At 35.4% G+C, this 21,172-nt stretch overlaps 2 protein-coding genes across 7 annotated transcripts in view; one reads left to right on the forward strand and one right to left on the reverse strand.

Moving 5' to 3' along the window:
- Positions 1–200: 200 nt before the first annotated feature.
- On the forward strand, positions 201–16,046 carry GNPNAT1 (glucosamine-phosphate N-acetyltransferase 1; the record flags this gene model as incomplete). 4 transcript variants are annotated; one of them, XM_082386841.1, is made up of 6 exons in its annotated part: positions 201–383; positions 7,923–8,090; positions 9,102–9,164; positions 10,666–10,793; positions 11,725–11,786; positions 13,081–16,046. In XM_082386841.1, the coding sequence occupies exons 2-6, from the start codon at positions 7,937–7,939 to the stop codon at positions 13,226–13,228; spliced, it is 555 nt and encodes a 184-aa protein (XP_082242967.1). In that variant the 5' UTR covers positions 201–383; positions 7,923–7,936. The 4 variants fall into 4 exon arrangements, with proteins under 4 accessions (XP_082242967.1, XP_082242964.1, XP_082242965.1 ...); XM_082386838.1 differs by having other exon boundaries at positions 218–437; XM_082386839.1 differs by having other exon boundaries at positions 244–427.
- The window catches only part of STYX (serine/threonine/tyrosine interacting protein), a 36,664-nt gene continuing 31,306 nt past the window's right edge, over positions 15,815–21,172 (reverse strand). For 2 of the 3 annotated variants that reach the window (XM_082386837.1, XM_082386835.1), the window contains one exon: positions 15,815–19,370. In XM_082386837.1, the coding sequence (XP_082242963.1) occupies positions 19,297–19,370 (74 nt within the window). In that variant the 3' untranslated portion in view covers positions 15,815–19,296. The other variant, XM_082386836.1, reaches the window with a different exon arrangement.

A 21,172-nucleotide genomic window follows, 5' to 3' on the forward strand; every position in this document is an offset into this window, starting at 1 on the left:
CGAGACGCTGAGGCCGCGGGGGAAGCCTTAGGGAGCGAGGAGCAGGTGCCGCGCGGGGCCGAGATTCCTTGCCGGCATTCGTTGCCGGCACGCCTACCTGGTGGAGTCCCCGCGACGTCTCCGCCGCCGCCTCACGTGCTGACGCCGGCCGCAGGCCCCGCCCCCGCCCGACCCCCAGGCTCTCGACCCCGCCTCCTCCCGCCGTCGCCTCCTCCGCCTGCGAGCGGTCCTGCGTAAGCGGGCAGGGGCGGGCTGGCGGTGTCGGTGCTGCCACGTCTTGGCGGCGGCTCGCGGAGCGGCGGCCTTGCGGGAGACTAGCGCCGGAGGTGGAGGAGGTGGGGCTGCCGCTGAAGCCGGATGTGGATCTAGTGCTGTGTACCCGGGTGGGTGAGAATCCGACGGGCTTGGAGAGGAGCGCCGACTGCAGGTCTCTACGGGTGAGGGGGACCGGGGGTCGGGGAGAGAGAGCGGGGCCCGGCCGGATGCCCTGGGTGCCGGCTTGGGCCTGCCCTTCAGGTATCAAACAGGTGTGACTGCTACCCCCGAGCGAGGCGAGCTAGGCCCGGTCCGGGGCAGGGGGAGGTTCCGTTCGGGGAGCCGGGCATTTATCTTCGCCACCTGGGTGCGTATGAGGGCGTAGAGGGCAGTTTGGAGCAAGTTGAGCGGACACACGCGTGGAGCAGAGGTTAGGGGTGATGGCCAGTGGTCCAGCCGTGCAGGAGGTGGCCCTAGCAGGCAGGAACAGAGACTGGGGTCGAAACTAATTCTTCGTTCGTCAGGCTTTAGCGTGGGGGATTGAGACAGTTGTTCACAGTCTCTGCCGCCATCGGTTTTGAAATGGGCACGAACGCCTCTGGCCCTGTTTTCCACCTTTCCTTTCCGAGTAGCACCCCACGGCGGTCAGGAGCCACTTGAGGACATGATTCTGCTCCGAAGATCACCTGTACTGACTAAATCGGGGTTTTCACCGCAGGAAAGACGGACATCCTTGGTCTCTTCCGGGGGCTTCTACCCCTAGAAACACTGAGTACTGTGATTTCTCTTATAGGAGCTGTTTATGTAAATCAAACTCTTTAAATTTAATAAAAAATTGAAGGGCGACTATAGTTTTGTTAGGATATACACTCGTGAATAAATCCTAGAATGGATCTCAAGAAATCATTTAGGTCAGTTTCATTAGGCAGGATTCACTGACATTTTTTAGAATAGGGGAGACACCTCCCTGTCTGGCACGATGATGTAAATATTGGCTTCTATTGAGTATGGTACTGTAGAGCTCAAGACGGGAGAACAACATCGGAGGATTTAGTCCCAATTCACTCATTGGCTGTGTTACCTTGGGGTCAAGAACTGAAAGCTCCACGTGCTCCAGCTTGCTCATGGGTAGACTGGGAATAATGCCTAAATCACAGGGATCAAATAAACTATCAGGAAATTTTAAAATTCTCAACTGAAGTGTAATTGCATAATTTAATAAATATAGCTAGGCCTATTAAAATCATCACTGAATGAAGTGTTCTTTAGATTCACAATTCAGTCAGATTACTATTGAAATAGTTATAAAATGTATGTAGACGAACCCCAAAGTCTCAAACAGCACACGGGCCCCCCTCCTGCTTTAACCATGTACTGAAGTCATACAGTACTGCCCCGAAAGCTCTTGAGATATATAAAGGCCATTTAGATTTGACCTTAGATTATGTTTAAAATTTTTATATCCACTTTTGAAATCTTCATTCCCAGTATCTTATTACTTGTTGCTCTCAGTTGCTTGATTCTAGCAGCAGCTAGAATGTGTATTCTAGCTGAATACATGTGTATTCTAGTGTATTCTAGTGCACTATAGATGCTGAGAAACCTGTTGAAACTGTGTCCAAAGAATGGTCAACCGACTGAAAGCCTAATGTGATCTTAGTAAAAATGAATTTGGTGTATGGTTTTTGTGATATCACTTGTAGCAGTTTGGTAATCTTTTTTTCTTCTAGATTTTCTGAAATGTGATCTCCAGATAAGTCTTATACCATTCGTTATTCATTCACTAGGCATATTTATTGGGCTAAGTTTAGGCATATATGGGCCTTTAAATGCTTGTTAACTTAGTAGTTAAACAGAAAAGGTACTTGAGAAATACTTAAGAAGGGTTAGGGTTTACTTTTTTAAATTAATCTAAAATCTTCAAAATAAGACCCCAATGAGGGAATTCCCTGGCGGTCCAGTGGTTAAGACTCGGCACTTTCACTGCTGTAGGCCCAGGTTCGATCCCTGGTTGGGGAACTAAGATCCCACAAGCAGCGTGGCCAAAAAACCCCAAAAAAACAAAACCAAAAGAAACAAAACAAAATAAGACCCCAATGATAATGGTGAAATTCAGCTTCAAACAACTGTGCAGTTCTGTTTACTGAAATTTCCTATATTGTGGTACCTGGGGGCACTTTAAGATGCTGAAAATTATTTCTTTTGTAAACCAAATAAATTTACCTGTTTTGCTCTTTTATAAATGCTTTTGAAATTTAGTATCAAATCACATCTTACTTTAACTTGCCCAGCATATTAATTGGGCACCAGCAGAATTTACTATATGGGGACAGAATAAGATAAAAGAAGGTAACCTTAAGTATGGCTCTGTTTTGTAAAATAGCTCATATAAACATTTTGATATTAATTTTTTTAAAGATTTTTTTGATGTGGACCATTTTTAAAGTATTGAATTTGTTACAGTATTGCTTCTGTTCTGTGTTCTGGTTTTTTGGCCACGAGGCATGTGGGATCTTAGCTCCCTGACCAGGGATAAAACCTGCACCCCCTGCGATGGGAGGCAAAGTCTTAACCGCTGGACTGCCAGGGAAGTCCCTTGATATTAATTTTTGATTGCTATAAGAATATGGATTCTTATTTCTATCCAGAATGCATTAAGTACTTTAACTAGCCTGAAATTCTTACTTTCCAAATATAAGTGCTGCTTTGACTAAATTTTAAACTCTTGCACAATAAAGTAGAGAATTCACCTTCACTAGTGCCTCTTCAGTACTACAGAGTATCGAGTCTGGAGTCATGCAGGAATGGTTGCATAATTTGTGGCAACTCGTGAAAAATGAAAATGCAGGGCTCTTTGTTTAAAAATTATTAAGAATTTCGACAGTGGCAGCAGAGAATTAAGTGCGGGGCCCTGTGTCCTTGAAGCTGGCCCTGCTACCTGGTTGTGAATCCTCACTGTTCCTTATTTGCTCTGTTATCTTGAGCTAGTTACTGTGCCTGCTTTCTGGTCTGATACATCTTTCATTGTATTTTCATTTGTATATAAAGTACTCAATAAATATTAGCCAGTATCATTTATTTTTATCATTCATGGAATAAGACCATCGATTAAAGAAAAGCACAGGACAATATTAGTATTTACTGTTTAAAATTCTTTAAAGGCTTCGTAATCCTAATTCTTCTCCTGTGTACCTCTCCCCTCTCTCTCAGAAATTGTTAACCCTATTTTGCAAGTTTTCTAGGCACATTTCATTGTAAACTCAGGCAACTTTATAGGAAGAAGAACTCTGGTTAACTTTAAATTATCTTAATGTCCACCCACATTTCATTTTGAGCTTTCTTTAAACTTCATGCTTACAACTGTATGTTAAATAGCATGAACATCAAAATGTTTAAATGGTATGTTGTCTTGAAGGACTTAAATTTGTAATACTTTCTGACTTCTGCACTTAATGTACACATTTTACTTTATTGATAAATATTTAGCCTGTTTATCTGTATACCTGAAAAACAATGTTGTTATCCATCTTTCAGATTACACCCAAAAAGTACACCCAAAAGCCTCAGGGGTCCAGTTATCAGGGACAAATACTAAAGTGCATGCACTAAAGTTAATCTACAAAAAAATCTGTTTCTAGTGGACCATAAGCTTGTTAAATTTTATGAATGATTGTTTTAATCATCACAATTTCCTTTCCTTACTATTCTTAGATCCAGGCATAGTTTTTACAGCATAACATGATCTGAGTCCTTTTTGAGGGAAAGAAAACAAACCTCTCAGTATTCTACATAGTAACTATTATTTTTAAAGTTCTTTCTTTCCTTTCCAAGAATGCTAACTTTCAGTTTAACATAAACATAATAACATTTTTGTAGCTCCTGTACCCAGCACAGTGCCTGACTCATGAATTAATTTAAAGGTGAACAAAGTTAACGAGAACGTGTAAAAATAAATTTTAAATTAGTTGCTAACTGAAGTATCAATGTATCTTGTTGAACACTTGCCCTGTGCCAGGCACTGTTAGGTACTTGTATACAGTAATTCATTTCTTCCAACAATTTCATCTCCATTTTACAAATGAGGAAACATTCTCAGTTTAACTTCCTTAGCCATCATCACACAGTTGACGTTTGAACATCAGGTCTGACTCCAGAGCTCATGCTCTTTCCATGTCTAGATTTCAATTTCAGCTTTGCTAATTCTGTGACCTTGGGCAAGTTACTTAACTTGTCTACACCTGCATTTCCTCATCTGTTGAAATGCAGATAATAATCATCCCTACCCTGTAGGATTGTTATAGTAAGTGAATTAGTAATGTGTAAAGTTCTTTGAACAATGCTGGCACGTAAGTGCTGAACAAATGTTAACTTCTATTATTACATCACAGTACCTTTCCAAAGCCTCTGCTATACTGCAGCAGAGTATATATATATTATATATATATTACCTATATATAATAGTTACATAGGGTTATACAGTTTAGTCGACCTTTAAGGAAAAGTTAAGAATAGTTGCCCTTAAGCATATTGTGATTTATGAAATAGGGAACATCTGGGAGTTGGGTTTTGGAGGAAATTGTTCTGTTATTAAGTGGAATTTAATTTTTCTGGTATTGCTTTCTTGTTTTATGGTAGTATGTTATGGATGTATATCTTTAAATTCTTTGTTTTAAAGAAGTAGAGGCAGGTATCAAATAGAATACAGTTGACCCTTAACAACACGGGTTTGAACTGCAAGGATCCACTTATATACGGATTTTTTTCAATAGTAAATATTATACTACACATTCCAAGGTTGGTTAAATCCACGGATATAGAACTGCAGATACAGAGGGCCTACTATAAGTTATACATGATTTTTCGACTGCACATTTTTGTGTGGAGGATTGGCACCCTAAACCCACGTTGTTCAAGGGCCAACTGTGGTTTCTTTAGCTGGGCATGGGCTTACAAATCAAAGTTCAGGGTTGCCTTACAATCTCCTAATAATTGTTAGGAAGACTTTCCTCCGGCAGCTCTGTTCCACAGACGTGTGCCCCACCAGCCTTTTTTTTTTTTTTTTTTGGCTGCGTTGGGTCTTCATTGCTGCGCGCAGGCTATCTCTAGTTGCGGCGAGCGGGGGCTACTCTTCGTTGTGGTGTACAGGCTTCTCATTGCAGTGGCTTCCCTCGTTGCGGAGCACGGGCTCTAGGCGCGCGGGCTTCAGTAGGTGTGGCTTGCGTGCTTTAGAGCGCAGGCTCAGTAATTGTGGCTCATGGGCTTAGTTGCTCCGCGGCATGTGGAATCTTCCCGGACCAGGGCTTGAACCTGTGTCCCCTGCATTGGCAGGCAGATTCTTAACCACTGCGCCACCAGGGAAGCACCGCCGCCCCCCACCCCAGCCATTTTTATGCTTAATATGTTTTTCATTCTATCATTATCTTAGTCTCAGTTTTATTAGACCACACCTAATAAGAACCTGACCATTTCTGAATGTTCAAAAGAGAGGAAAATACCATAATTGATCATTTTTCAATAGCATGAAAAACACTGGCTATTTTTTCTTTTAACATCTTTATTGGAGTATAATTGCTTTACAATGGTGTGTTAGTTTCTGCTTTATAACAAAGTGAATCAGTTATACATATACATATGTTCCCATATCTCTTCCCTCTTGCATCTCCCTCCCTCCCACCCTCCCTATCCCACCCCTCTAGGTGGTCACAAAGCACCGAGCTGATCTCCCTGTGCTATGCACCTGCTTCCCACTAGCTATCTATTTTACATTTGGTAGTGTATATATGTCCATGCCACTCTCGCACTTTGTCGCAGCTTACCCTTCCCCCTCCCCGTATCCTCAAGTCCATTCTCTAGTAGGTCTGCGTCTTTATTCCTGTCTTGCCCCTAGGTTCTTCATGACCTTTTTTTTTGTTTTTTAGATTCCATATATATGTGTTAGCATACAGTATTTGTTTTTCTCTTTCTGACTTACTTCACTCCGTATGACAGACTCTAGGTCCATCCACCTCACTACAAATAACTCAATTTTGTTTCTTTTTATGGCTGAGTAATATTCCATTGTACATATGTGCCACATCTTCTTCATCCATTCATCTGTTGATGGACACTTCCTTTGCTTCCATGTCCTGGCTATTGTAAATAGAGCTGCAGTGAACATTGTGGTACATGACTCTTTCTGAATTATGGTTTTCTCAGGGTATATGCCCAGTAGTGGGATTGCTGGGTCGTATGGTAGTTCTCTTTTTAGTTTTTTAAGGAACCTCCATACTGTTCTCCATAGTGGCTGTATCAATTTACATTCCCACCAACAGTGCAAGAGGGTTCCCTTTTCTCCACACCCTCTCCAGCATTTATTGTTTCTAGATTCTTTGATGATGGCCATTCTGACCGGTGTGAGATGATATCTCATTGTAGTTTTGATTTGCATTTCTCTAATGATTAATGATGTTGAGCATTCTTTCATGTGTCTGTTGGCAATCTGTATATCTTCTTTGGAGAAGTGTCTAGGGCTTCTGCCCATTTTTGGATTGGGTTGTTTTTTTGATATTGAGTTGCATGAGCTGCTTGTAAATTTTGGAGATTAATCCTTTGTCAGTTCCTTCATTTGCAAATATTTTCTCCCATTCTGAGGGTTGTCTTTTCGTCTTGTTTCTGGTTTCCTTTGCTGTGCAAAAGGTTTTAAGTTTCATTAGGTCCCATTTGTTTATTTTTGTTTTTATTTCCGTTTCTCTAGGAGGTGGGTCAAAAAGGATCTTGGTATGATTTATGTCATAGAGTATTCTGCCTATGTTTTCCTCTAAGAGTTTGATAGCATCTGGCCTTACATTTAGGTCTTTAATCCATTTTGAGTTTATTTTTGTGTATGGTGTTAGGGAGTGTTCTAATTTCATTCTTTTACATGTAGCTGTCCAGTTTTCCCAGCACCACTTATTGAAGAGGCTGTCTTTTCTCCATTGTATATTCTTGCCTCCTTTATCAAAGATAAGGTGACCATATGTGCGTGGGTTTATCTCTGGGCTTTCTATCCTGTTCCATTGATCTATATTTCTGTTTTTGTGACACTGGCTATTCTTAAGCTGCTTAGATGCAGCTGAGAAACTTACAGATTTTTAGAAAGACTGCTGTGAAAACAAAATCCAGTAGATAGTCTTGGTGTGAATCTATCATAGCTGAGACCAAATATTCCAGTGAACGCAGAGAATTTTCTGTTCATGGTTCATAATTTTTAAAAAAGTTACATGCCCAGTAAGTCTTCTTTAGTGTCAGGTAAAACTGATGAGTTACTCCTTAGCCCAATAATAAAATCCAATAATGTAAAAAAAAAAAAAGAGCGAGCTCCTGAAAAGTCAGCTATTCACAGTGCTACACTAGTAGCACTGACCCAGAGGAAAAAAATGCTTTAAAAGTCCTATTAGAAAATGGAGTTTTCAAGTGTAAAACTTCTAAATTTAGTCACTTGTTTACTGTCTGATAGAATCTGTGAGTTTTCTATAGAGCTGTAGCTGTGGCATTTGATGTTAGAGTCAGGATAGGCTAAAATAAAATATCTTGCATACCTGTTAAAGAATTTTTCTAATTGCATTAATTTTTATTAAGAAGTTGACATTCTTGACAATCAACAATTTTCTATTAAACAAAATGCCTTAACGTTTAAAATTTTATTTTAGACCTTACTGCAAAGATGAAACCTGATGAAACACCTATGTTTGACCCAAGTCTACTCAAAGAAGTGGATTGGAGTCAGAATACAGCTACATTTTCTCCAGCCATTTCCCCAACACATCCTGGAGAAGGTTTGGTTTTGAGGCCTCTTTGTACTGCTGATTTAAATAGAGGTATGGACTCAGTTTACAAATTCTGGCTAGACTTATAGTTAGCATTCTGTGTTCTCCACAAACATGACGACGATGCCTATAATTTTTAAAACTACTATTGGACTTTTATTTTTTTGTGCTTAAATTTTAAAGTGACTGAGAACTCAATTCCAATGTGTATAGACCAGATGTTACTGTATTACAGTACTGTATTACAGTATTTCAAATGACTTAAGTACAACAGTGTTCCTTCCTAATTAAAGCAGCCAAAAAGGGGAAATTATCTTGTATAATGACACATAAGGAAGAATCTTCTCTAAGAAGCTGGATGGGGAATGAGGATAAAGATAATTTGCCTTGGATAAGGTGCAAAAGGTTTTGTCTACACCTGTTCCTTTTTTTAACATCTAAATTCTCCAAAATGATTTCCTTAAATTTCAGTAATCAAAAATCAACTTTTTACAGTTTTCTTCTTGGTAGGAAATCTTAAGAAACTATTATATTTTGGTCAAATTAATTATTGGGTGTGTAGAAGTTAAGATTCTCAACATTCTATGCTATTCACATTAATTTAACGTAACATTAATGAAATTAATCAGGAATCTTTAAAAACTGTAGTCTCAACAATGTTATTTATATTTTATTTTACAAATAGTATCATATTTGGTCATAATGAGAATCTTGCATTTTTAAGTAAAACCAAAGCACATATTTGGGAAAATTTGGCATCCCTTGTGTTGAATGTAATGCAAATTACATTGAAAACTGTACATGCTGGTTCTGTAAATATTGAGTATTAAGGTCAGCACTATTCCAAAAATCTTATGCAGGCAAAAACATTGGTAAAACCTATTACTATTTGTTTTATGTAGTGATAATAGAAAAGAATAATGGGTTTCAGTTTAATCTTTTAAAATAGTTTATTACATAAAGTTTTGAAAAAATAATTGCCCACCAGCTAGACATATTACTTCTTTTGATATATATTTCATTTGCTGTTCTCATGACTTGAAATCTGTTTTTCAACACTAGGTTTTTTTAAGCTACTAGGTCAGCTGACAGAGACTGGAGTTGTCAACCCGGAACAATTTATGAGTAAGTCCTACTTTTCCTGAAGGAAAAGAAATAAAGGGAAACAAGATTTTATTTTTGTTTAGAGCTCTGTTCAGTGTCTACTTGTGGTTTTGTTCAAATAGCTAGAAATTATTCAAATCACAAATTAGCTATTTTCTTATTTAAATGTTTAATGTGGCTGAACTGTTTTAGAATGCAAATGTAGCAACTACCAAGTTTTAAAAATACCTGGCTACTTTTAGATAATTACTGGAGCATAGAACCTGGGTGGCAGCCTTAGAGATTGTTTTTTATTGTAGTGTTTACCTTTCATGTGGTTAGGTCATTTCACAGAAATTTCATCACCCAATCAAAAATGTAAGAAAATACGTTCTAAATTTATTTTTTGGTTCATTTATATTGAATTTTAAGGTTGGCAGGTATCTTTTAGTTCATCCCTCCCCCTTTTTAATACATATGAGAGGATGGAAATTAAAAGAGAGGTCAAATGACTTACCCAAGATCACAGGTAAGAAAAGAACTACAACCTTCCTGACTCCATCCAATGCTCTTCACAGTGTCTTCCTATTTTCTTCATTTCCTTCAATAGGTAATTTTATTTTGTACTCTATATGACCTTCCTGAGATGAAGATTATTATTTCCTGATTCTCATTGTTTCTTTTCCTTCATTGAATTTATTTCTTCCCACTCCAGACCCATTACTAGAACAAGACTGTGGAAATAAACAGTATGTTGAGACTGTTAGGCTCAGTTTTTATTCCTGAATTCTTCTTTGCAGGCATATCAGATTAGATGAGAAATCATGTTATTTCATCAATATAAGTACTAAAAGTCAATTTGAGGGGAAGATATTTATTCCACTTTTGCTCCTGTTTGCTATGTAGCTTTGGGAAAATCTGGGAAATGAAGACTTATTTTTTTATCTATATCTACTTCACAAGGTGCTTTCAAAGCAAACAAAAATGATGATTCTATTTCTAAAACAGGTCATGTAATCATGGAACACTTGAGAGCACAAAGGGAAAATTGAAAACTACTTTGTCAAATTATTTTAAAATCAAAAGACTACAAATTAAAGAATGGAGACACAAACATTCTCTTGTTAAAATTTGCAAAGAGTTTTGTTCTGTGTGAATATCTGTTAAGTGAAAAGGTTAAAGGAATCAATTTAAAGTTAACTAGTAATGAAGATATGAAAGTTTTCATTCACTAGTCACAGAAATGGCAACTTGTACAATTTATTTGTATTTTAAGTGCTGTTCATCTAAAATAGCTATATTAGTCTTACTTTATTTTGCTAGAAGATTTTTTAAATGTATGGACTATGTTCCAGTTGATACTGACTGCTGATATTTCAACTACTTGGTCATTTTTAATAATTGATATTTTCTTTAAAATTACTGTGGTAAAACAGCTATAAATATTCAATAATATTTATTGAAGTAAGCTAATTCTCGTATTTTTCTGGCACCTAATAAAGTTTAATGTCTACCACATAACACTATTTTCCAATTTCCACAGAATCTTTTGAGCACATGAAGAAATCTGGGGATTATTATGTTACAGTTGTGGAAGATGTAACTTTAGGACAGATAGTTGCTACAGCGACTCTGATAATAGAACATAAATTCATCCATTCCTGTGCTAAGGTATGTGTTCATATTAATGCTTATGAGTAAAATGGATATGTGTTTTCTAGCAAAACCAACTTTGACTTTCCATTAGACAAGTCTGTTTTCCCACTGCTTTTTATTGTAAAATGAGAGAGCTAAATATTGGCTAGAATAGAAGTTTTGCTTCTTAGAAATCACTTAGTAACAGTCAATTTCCCATTGTCTTCTAAGAGTTATGAGGAAGAAAATGTGTTAATATGAATTGTTTGCTAAAAATTGTTCTGTAAGGTGTTAGAATTGGTATAGACATAGAAAAATCAAGTCAGCATCGTGGAATTTGGCAGTAATGTTTGGAATCTCTAATGCTAATTTTTTTTCAAAAACAATACTTTGAATATACTACATTAACACAAATTCCCATCAGTTTCCCAGTGGTAAAGGGTTCAGAATAATATATTCTGTTCTAATTGTGACACTTCTAATGCCTGTAGAGTTCCTTCACTCCTCATGACTCACATGAAATAGTAAAGAAAACAAAACCTAGGTAATCCAATGAGAATATGATAGAAAACACTTGGAATTATTCTGTGAAGTATGAATTTTGGTGTGGTTTCTGTACTAGAAATTAATAAACTGTATTTGGATGTCTGAAATAAATTGCAATTAAGCAAGGAGTAGGATGATGGATGTAGTACGTTCATGACAAGATTACATTTTGGTGATGTGGATTCTGAGACTTGCTTTAAAATAATGGGGTGGGAAGGTTTAAGATACAGACAAAGCAAAATTAGGCCACAAATTGATTCACTGTATTATCTCCTCTATAACAGTAAGTTAAAAAATTTTGCATTTTGCAAAGTTAACGTTTACAAAACATTTATTTATCAATTAATTCTTACCGTCACTTGTTGATTTAACTAAAACAAAACTACATGCTTAGTCCTTTAAACACTGTAAATATTTTCAGAGAGGAAGAGTAGAAGACGTTGTTGTTAGTGATGAATGCAGAGGAAAGCAGCTTGGCAAATTGTAAGTAGGCAGAAACAAGGTAACCCCGGATAAATTAGATACTCTTTGTGTTTCAGTTTACAGTTTCTTGCAAGATACTTTTTAAAAAATGTTTTCCTGTTTGAAGTTTTTTAAGCATCATTAATTATGAACTCATTCTCACTCCATAGCTTACACTGAATTTAATGAAGAAATAAGGTATTTTTATATAATTTTTACCATAAAGTTTGGAAATTGGAAGTGTACTGTTAAAACAGCAACACCTTAGTTATTAACTTTTAATAGTAGTACTCTTATTGTAGTAGGAAACAGAAACTTTTGGTGAGCCAAGTAATTTGTCCATTTCTCTGTCATATTTAAAAACAAAGGAAATGTTCTCAGTTACGGAAGTTTTAGAACCATGTACTGAAACAGCCTTCACAGTGTAATCCTCTATACATTTATCTAAATCTTTTAAAGTAAGTTTCATAGGTTTATTGCCTATTTATAAAATAGAACTTGCTTTTTAATATTATCCCTTCTGAGTTTTAAGGAATTCACTCAGTAAATATTAAGCACCTGCTATATGCCAGATGCTATTCAAGGTATTTGGTGTACATCAGCGAACGATAGAGACCCATTTCTAGTACTTCTAGTCCATGTAACTTAGTCATGCCTTTTATAATTGTGTAACTTCAATCAAGAGGTTTTGTCTTCAGAATAAGATTTTTCAATCTATACAACATGAGAAAACCCTTCAGGTAAATTTTTGTAGATCTTTCCCAGTTTTTATAAAGACGTATACATTTTTGCTTTGTTTACACTTCATATTAATTAGACCAATCCAGAGTTAACCTAATACATTCTTTCACAAATATTTAAGTAACTTTAAAAATGATAAAGAACAAAGCAATTATTTACCCATTTTATGTTGGCTATTCCTAAATAGTTTGAATAGATCTAGAGAAAAAGATTAATTTTGGCCATATTTTTTAAAAGGTTTCTAGTCTTTGGTGTTAATATTAATTTTAAACCTATTTTTAAAGAGGGTTTAGGGTGAGTTCAGGGTTTAGGGTAATGTTTGTTCTATTTATTAATGGGCTGGAGATTACTAAAGTATATTTGAAACAAAATCAAATGCTTTGGGTGATTTAAATGTTTAACCACTTATAATTTGAATATTTAAATGAGTATAGTGGGAAAGGCCATGATCTAATAAACCTATTTGTAATACAAACTTGAAGTTTTATGTGATATTCACTCACATTGTTACTAAAATCCATTTTTATTAACAAATGCTCTATGCCTTGCCTGCCTTTTTTTTCTTTAATTTCAGGTTATTATCAACCCTTACTTTGCTAAGCAAGAAGCTGAACTGTTATAAGATTACCCTTGAATGTCTACCACAAAACGCTGGTTTCTATAAAAAGTTTGGATATACAGTATCTGAAGAAAACTACATGTGTCAGAGGTTTCTAAAGTAAAACCTTTTAAGAAAGACATCTGTCAAAGGAGCTGATGCAACAAGGCTACACTCTCTTCCTAGAGTTAAAATATTTTGTTGCTGCAACCCAGTGACCTCCATAAATACTGGATAGAAAAAAACACTGTAATACAAGTATAATGACATTTAGAAGATTACTTTGGGCTGGTGAGACATGCTGAGTTTAGATTACAGATGAAATTATTAAGGGGATGATTTTTAACCAAAGGAGTATATTTTTAACTTGAATCTTTTCTTGCATTGTATTTTTCTAAAGTTTGGCTTTATTTCTTAGTAGTCAGTATAGGTAGTACGAAGTTATATGTCTGCTATCTGTACTGCTCATTAAAAAAAAAAAAAGCATACAGTGAATAAGGCTGTTTCTTATCACATTCATAAAATTAATATTTTTTTTCAAAGAAATGTATCTAAATACCACTTAGGGGTGTATCATTTCACATATATTACGTGAAATTGGATGTTAGATATATTATAACTAAATGTAGTTCAGTCCAACATTTGCTGATCCTAATACTATACTGGCAAACAACCTGGTGAGCCTTTAAAATAAGGAGAAATGAAAATTAACTTCTTATAAAATGTGACAATTTAAATGTACATCTAAAAGTTGATATAATTCTAATGTAGCTGAAGTACCACCTGTCTTACATGTGAAATATAATAATTATTCATTTGTTTAAAATATCTAAGAGAAATATACTTTTTAACAGTGAATTAGTAAATCCTGGCATATTATGTATTTCTAAGCTGATTTCTCATTTTTCCAGGGGTGCCTCTCTTCTGAGTAACATTTTTATGAAAATGGATTACAAAATTGAGTGGAGTATTTTAAAATGTATCATACTGCATTTATTACATTCTTAAAATGTTGATGGAGGCTTTTCTATTTAATGTGATTATAATGGTACTATTATTCTGGTCACTATCCTATTTTGATTTTATTTATTTTAATTTTTTTTAAGTTGAAATAAGAATTAGATACTTCACTACTGGTTCGAATCTTTTACGTTTCATGTTACATTAAACCTGTTCATATGAATAGTCTTTTGTTAGAATCCGAATGTTTTCTGTGCTTTTCTTGAGTTGTCTATTGAATTATCAGGTCAAGTCATGGTTCATAAAATCTTAGTTTTGTGTACCCTTTGTAAAAAGGAGCTTAGAAAGTAAAGACCACCTGTTTCTCATCCCTTTGATTCACACCTACCTCAACTAGATTTCAGATTTCCCTCCATGCAGTAAAGCTAAAGTTGGCTTTCTAAAACAATAGAAATTCTTCACCAACAGAGGGTGTACTACTCACCTGCTGATGACATAGGCAGATGAATTGATCTGTCCCTAGTGAAAGCAACAAAGCTAAGTTTTGCTTTTTTAGGAGTCCTGTAACCTTGGTAACAGCAGCTTTACTAGGTACAGTCTGGTAATTTAAAACCTATGTTAACAAATAAACCTAATAGGGACTTCCCTGGTGGTCCAGTGGTTAAGACTCTGCGCTCCCACTGCAGGGGGCATGGGTTCGATCCCTGGTTGGGGAACTAAGATCCCGCATGCTGTGCTGCGTGGCCAGGAAAAAAACACCAAAAAAAAAAAAACCCTAATAAAGGGCAAAGTTAAATGCTTTATTTCATTTCTTACCACTGAACAATTTGAAGTAAAACTATAAGGTGGCTATTTCAATAAATCCCTTTAAATAGTGTTCTTAAGGTCTTATCTTAAATCCCCCCCTATAGGAAATAAAGTTGTAGGTAAGGTATAACACATAAAAATTGTATCATTGAGGAAACTGATGATCTGTATTTAGCTTTAGTTAGCCAGAGAAATTTGATTTTTCTAAGCCATTTTGAGGGTAAAATTGAGTATGAAAAAAACTGCACAGAACATTTCAATATATACATTTTTGAGCATTGTTTACTTTTGAAAAGGTATAACGAAGTGGCAATTGTGATTTTTATTTTGCTCCATGTATTTTATATATTTGTATTTCACTGACTCTCAAGCACTTTTTTTTCTTTTTTACATGTAACATTTGGAAATCTGGATGCATTTTATGATCAGTAGCTTGTCTTAGTTTATTCAGCAATATTTTTTGCCTTTTAGTAGGATCAAAAAGATGGTGTAGTGATGCTAATGATGATGTCTTAGATTTGATGAAGAATATTATGTAGGTAGGCTAACAAGGGGAAAACTAAAAGCAAAAAGTATTTTTTTAATGAGCTGGAAGCTGTTCTATGGATGGCCTTACCCTTTCCTTCAGTCACAAATTCCCTCACTTTCAACTCCAAACTTGTTCAATTAATTGTTTAAAATATACTTGAGCTGAAACTTGGGCCTTCCCTGTACTGACCATAATTTTTATGTGTGACCACAATGTTTCAGAAAATACTCTTAACTGCTTCTCAATATCCAATGTTCATTCATCCTTCTTAATCTGTGTGGGACTAAAACTGGGTTACTTTTACCTAGAAGACAACAATCTAAGTAAAGAGGTTCTGAGGCATAAGCAGTATAAATGAGCTTTTCAATCTTTTTGAGGTATAATGGCACACCAGTTTTAATACAACCACCAATCTTCACAAAATAATTTTAATACTTTGTGCCTGAGCTAGCAGCATCTTGCACTGTGACATTCCTATACATACATAAGCATTTGATCCAAGTACAGATGTTAAAAGCAGAGTAACTTAAGCAATTGTCTGTACAAAGGTAAATAGACACTGTAGGTTATTTTTCTTTTTGAATCATTTTTGCTGCATAGTAAATTGCAATTACATGTCAGTATAATGTTACTGATCTACAAAATACACTTTGAACTGTGAGGTATGGCAACTCCCTATGAGAGAGAGCTAGCATGTAAACCTGAATATTTTGAGTGATTATTATTTTTTTTTTAGCTGCCATGGATGGATAAGACAAAAAAAAAATCCAGCATTCAAAGACCCTAGAAACTTATTTTTCTAATCAATAAAAAAAAATAAAATCTTTTAGTAATTTTCAGCTGTTTCCTATCATTTACTTACTGGAGCACTGATGAATGGACAAAATAAATATTGAAGTGAAGCTAAGTTCGTTATGGAATTATGGATTAAACAGTTATCTGAAAAAAAAAAGTCTGCCAGGTAACTGCTCATTTACTTTACATCAAGTTGAGATTTTGATATATATATCTCTATATATGCACCCCAACTTTATAATTCAAGATTGCAGTTATATACTTCTAATTCATTTAAATTACCATGGTAATAAGACAATTATAAACCTTATATTTTCTTTAAAAGGACATGCTTAACATTTTCTGACATTACTTCTAAACTCAGATGAAGCACAAAATCCTCCCAAAACAAATAGTCTGCTCTGAAAGTTAGGTGGTTGAGAGTTGGTAGCAAAGGGTATCATGGTTTAATACTTCCACCACAGAGTAGATACAAATAAACAAAGGTAACTGCTGTTTAAACATCTGATAAGAAATTAACAGGAACCAATGGACTGAAATTACAAGGTAAGAATACTGCCATTCCAGTTTGAGTATTTTCAATATTCAAGTTTCATACTTTCAAAATGGACAATAAAGCAGTTCTCCTATGTTTTGATGCAATATCATTTTAAATTCTGTGCCCAGGTTAATATTTAATGTTTAAAATTGGGTGCTGGGTCACTCATACATTATTCAAATATTCTAGAAAATAAATCAGGATTGGTTAAATGTACTGTAGTTATTTAGCTATCACAAAACATCAGTGGAAACAGAGGAATTATAGAAATGGAACCAAACAGAAGAATAGGAAGAGCTACCAGAAGAACGAGTTGAACACTGGGTGGAAGAATGAACCCAAGATAAAACAAACTTGCAGTATTCTTATAGAAAGAATAAACTTTTTGTCCATATTAACTTGTACTCAAGAAGATGACAGTCCTTTTTTCTAGTGTTTGTGAGAGTCTTTAATATACAGTGCTGGGCAGGCACTTTAGTGCCAACATAAAAATTACAGTGGTTAGAAAAAGTGGAAAATTACCAACTGTAAATTAATAACCAAACCTGTACTCTTGGCCAGACTACTAGAGAGGATATGTGTATTTAAGAAATTAATTTAGAAAATCTTAACTGCCTCATTTTTAAAACCTAAATGGACTATTATGAAGATTCTTTTAAGCCGTTTTTGTGGAATGAAGCATCACAGATTATTAGTTTGCAAAAGAGATCTTTGCTGACCTAACCAATAGTGATCTATATACAGGAAAGTTGTATTTTCTGGCACTTCACCAGCTGGAATTTCTGAACACTCAATGCAAATCTTGACTATACTAGACCACCACACCCAATGACCTAATCACACAACAGAATACAAGACTACAATGGGATTGACAATATGCTGTTATTTTAGGGTGGTAAAATAGGGAAGGGAAGGGAAATCAGAAGAGGAATACCACCTGGGGCAGCAGAATTAACAAAGCAGTTTCGATTCACTGCCACTCTCCTGCTATGCTGGATTTAAAAAGCTTTTACTGTATTATTACACGTTAGGGAGGAAAGCGAAGTAGGTAACTTGCTACCTACCTTACAAGTCCCATCAGTAAAGCACCTCAAGAGAGGACTGAGAAAAGGGAGATACAAAGGAGTTTTGTTTGTGCTACCCTAAATCACCAGCTATAAAAAGTTAAAAACACTCCTCTCCTCCCCAACATCATACTTAAAATAGCAAAAATGTTTTTCTTAGAACAATTTTTATATGTATAAATAAAAACATGGAGAACCTAGGATCCATAAAGTGACTTTGCTAATGCAAATTATGGGGGAAATTTGGATTAACGCAATGCCAAGAACTGATTACAACACTAATTTATAATACACTGAAGTCTCCCACAATCACTTTTCCCCAATAAATGCATCCTCAAAGAAAAGCATTTGTCTGAGCCAGAACAATCTCACAGAATCATTAAGACAACATAAAAATGGAGTAAATGCTCCATATTCCAAATAATTTACTAAGGTTTCTTCAATCCTTAAGACTTTCAGTTTGAACTAATTTATGGTTTAAAAAAAAATTACAGAAAAATGTTCAAAACTTTTCACTGTTCTACATACTAATTTAGAGGACATGAGGATTTATTTTTTATATTTTCTAACGAGGCAAGGCACTTTTCTTTTTTGGGCTTTGTTTAGGAAAAAAAATAGTGCTACACTGGTTTATTATATTCTATTTAGAACCATTTTGGACAAAGAAAAAACAGGCTACACAACTCAAAAGAACAAACATAACATTTGGCTTTTAAGAATGCTAAAGGAAAGTCACTTGAGTTAAAACTCTCCTTGTTTTTGAGCATCTGGTATTATAAAGCGAAACATTTTCTTTTGTTCATTAAACTTTTTTTTTTCTATAGGATAAAATTAGGGAGGTAGTAGGAAAAGAAGCAATACTTGGATCATGTTAAAGTAAGGACAGTTGGCTAATGTCATGATTTAAAGATTATTAAGATGGGATCAAGAAGTTTAAAAAAATTAAAAGATAATTAAGCTACTGAATTATATTAAAAAAGAAATGTGGCAGATTCCTGCATTTGTTAATGTTTCTGTAAGAGGCTCCATCATAAAATTGAACTGTAAAATTATTTTTAAAATGTAATACGTAGAACACAAAATGAACTTTTGCAAACTTTAGGAAATTCTTTTGTTATAAATTACCCAGATTTTATAAACAAGTCCCCCTAACTTGCATTTTGTTTAAAGTAACAACTTTATATCATACAAATAAATTTCAAGTATGAAAAGTGCATTATTGCAATAATACCTCTTTGCAAGTCCAAAATTCTTGGTTTATAATAAAACTGTAAAGAATTAAAAAAAAAAAAAAAAAAAGAATAAAACCATCAGTGCCATCTATCGCAGAAGTCCGACATCTTAAAATGTTGCTCAACAAGTCGCAGAGAAACACGTCTGGAAGCAACATATAATTGAAAAGAAACTACTTGTGTTTTTACCATTTTACATTATTACTGTCTGTAGTATTTTCTCCTTCCCAAATAGAAATTCACATCCTCTATACTGTTGCTCTTGAATCAGCCGTTCTGTGCAGTCGCCACTTGCATGTTTCCAAAATCATCTTCTTCTTCATGTGTTCTCTTCAAACTGCCTAAAAGTTATTGCATGAACATAACATATAATGGGAACTTAAATAAATTCATTCATTAGAATGTTACAACTAGGAAAAGCTTCATTTTTCATGAAGTGTTACCATATATATGACTATGAAAATTCTATGACTGAATTTTTAGTAAACTGTTGTAAATTCTTTTGTTATAAACTACCCAAAGAACTTTATATCTTCATGACATTTTCCCTCTTAAGAATTAAGTATTAAAGTATTTTATATAATGAACATTAATTTTTAAAATAGTTTGAAAATAGAATTTTTAAAGGGATAACGGTTCATAATTGGTTACTGAGTTTGTTTTTTAGGCTCCATAAACATGTGACTTAGGATACTGTACATTTGTACAATTTTATTTTGTAGATGTAATTATCCTTTTGCTTCCACAGATGCTGCCAAAAATATTTTTTCCACTGAAACTGTGATTTTATTACCAACAAGTCTAGAGTTGGGAGAAAGGAAGCATGTAGCAGATAAGAGATTTTCTTTTATCTACTCTTCACATCAGAGTCTGTTAGTACAGAAATTTCCCACACAGAATCAGAGCTATCCCCATATGCTCAACAGTTATAATCAAGAAATTTTGAGTCTCAATGGAGGAGAACTTTAGGGAACAACTGAACTGGTAGAGGGTTTGCTGTGTTATCTGCCTAACAGTCGCATGACCTTAAACTTATGCCCTAAAGGTTGTGCTAAATCATGGTAATAATGTTAATACAGAGGGTGGATTCCAACAGAAAACTAATGTTTCACTGTAAGATTAAAATTAAGGATAGAAATATAGTATTGATGGAATAGAGAAGAAAATATGCTAGCCATAAGTCTAAATACAGTGGTTATAACAGTTTCAGATGCAGTGTTGCACCTGCATTCTACGAAGGGAGGTAAGAGACATAGGTAACTAATACAAGGCAGAAAGTGAGGAGGTACAGATAAAGCTCTATGGCAGTTTTGAATAACTAAGATTAGAGGAAGAGTAAGTTAATCATCATGTTTTCTTGAGGCAATGACATCTGAACCAAGTTTTTATGGACAGAGAGACTGAAGGTGATGCTTTCTAGGTGGAGAATAGAAGACACGCACAGGAAACCATTAGTAGTCCCATTTTCTGGAGTGCATATATAGAGGTACAGTGAGAGATACAAATAAAGATCAAAAGGGCCTTTAATTACTACCTATGATGTGTTTTCTTCAGTAGAAATGATGCCAATGGGGACTTCCCTGGTGGTCCAGTGGTTAAGACTCCACACTCCCAATGCAGGGGGCCCGGGTTCGATCCCTGGTCAGGGAACTAGATCCCACATGCATGCCGTAACTAAGAGTTCGCACGCCACAACTAAGGAGCCCGTGAGCCGCAACTAAGGAGCCCACCTGCTGCAACTACAACCTGGTGCAACCAAATAAATAAATAAATATTAAAAAAAAATTATGCCAATGAAGACTTTTATACAGGAGGAATATCACTATTACCACTATCTTTCATGAAAATAAGTCTGGCCACAATGTACAGAACAGACTAAATAACAAGAGTTGGAATAGGAGGCCAATATGGACCTGAACTTGACCGAAATGAAGGGTACTATAAAAGAGGGAGGGAATTCTAGGTACTGAGGAAACAGACCATCCCATTTTGGAAAATGATTAGATAGAAGTTGCAAAGAGTCAATGACAACTGGGAAGTTGAGCCTGAAGGATGGGTATATAGTATTTTCACTAAGGAAGTACAATATAGTGCTGGACTTGTGGAGCAGATCACCAGTGTTAAATTTCCAGGTCCAACACTA

The sequence above is a fragment of the Balaenoptera borealis genome (genome assembly GCF_965194805.1).
Source record: "Balaenoptera borealis genome assembly, chromosome: 3".
Lineage (NCBI taxonomy): Eukaryota > Metazoa > Chordata > Mammalia > Artiodactyla > Balaenopteridae > Balaenoptera > Balaenoptera borealis.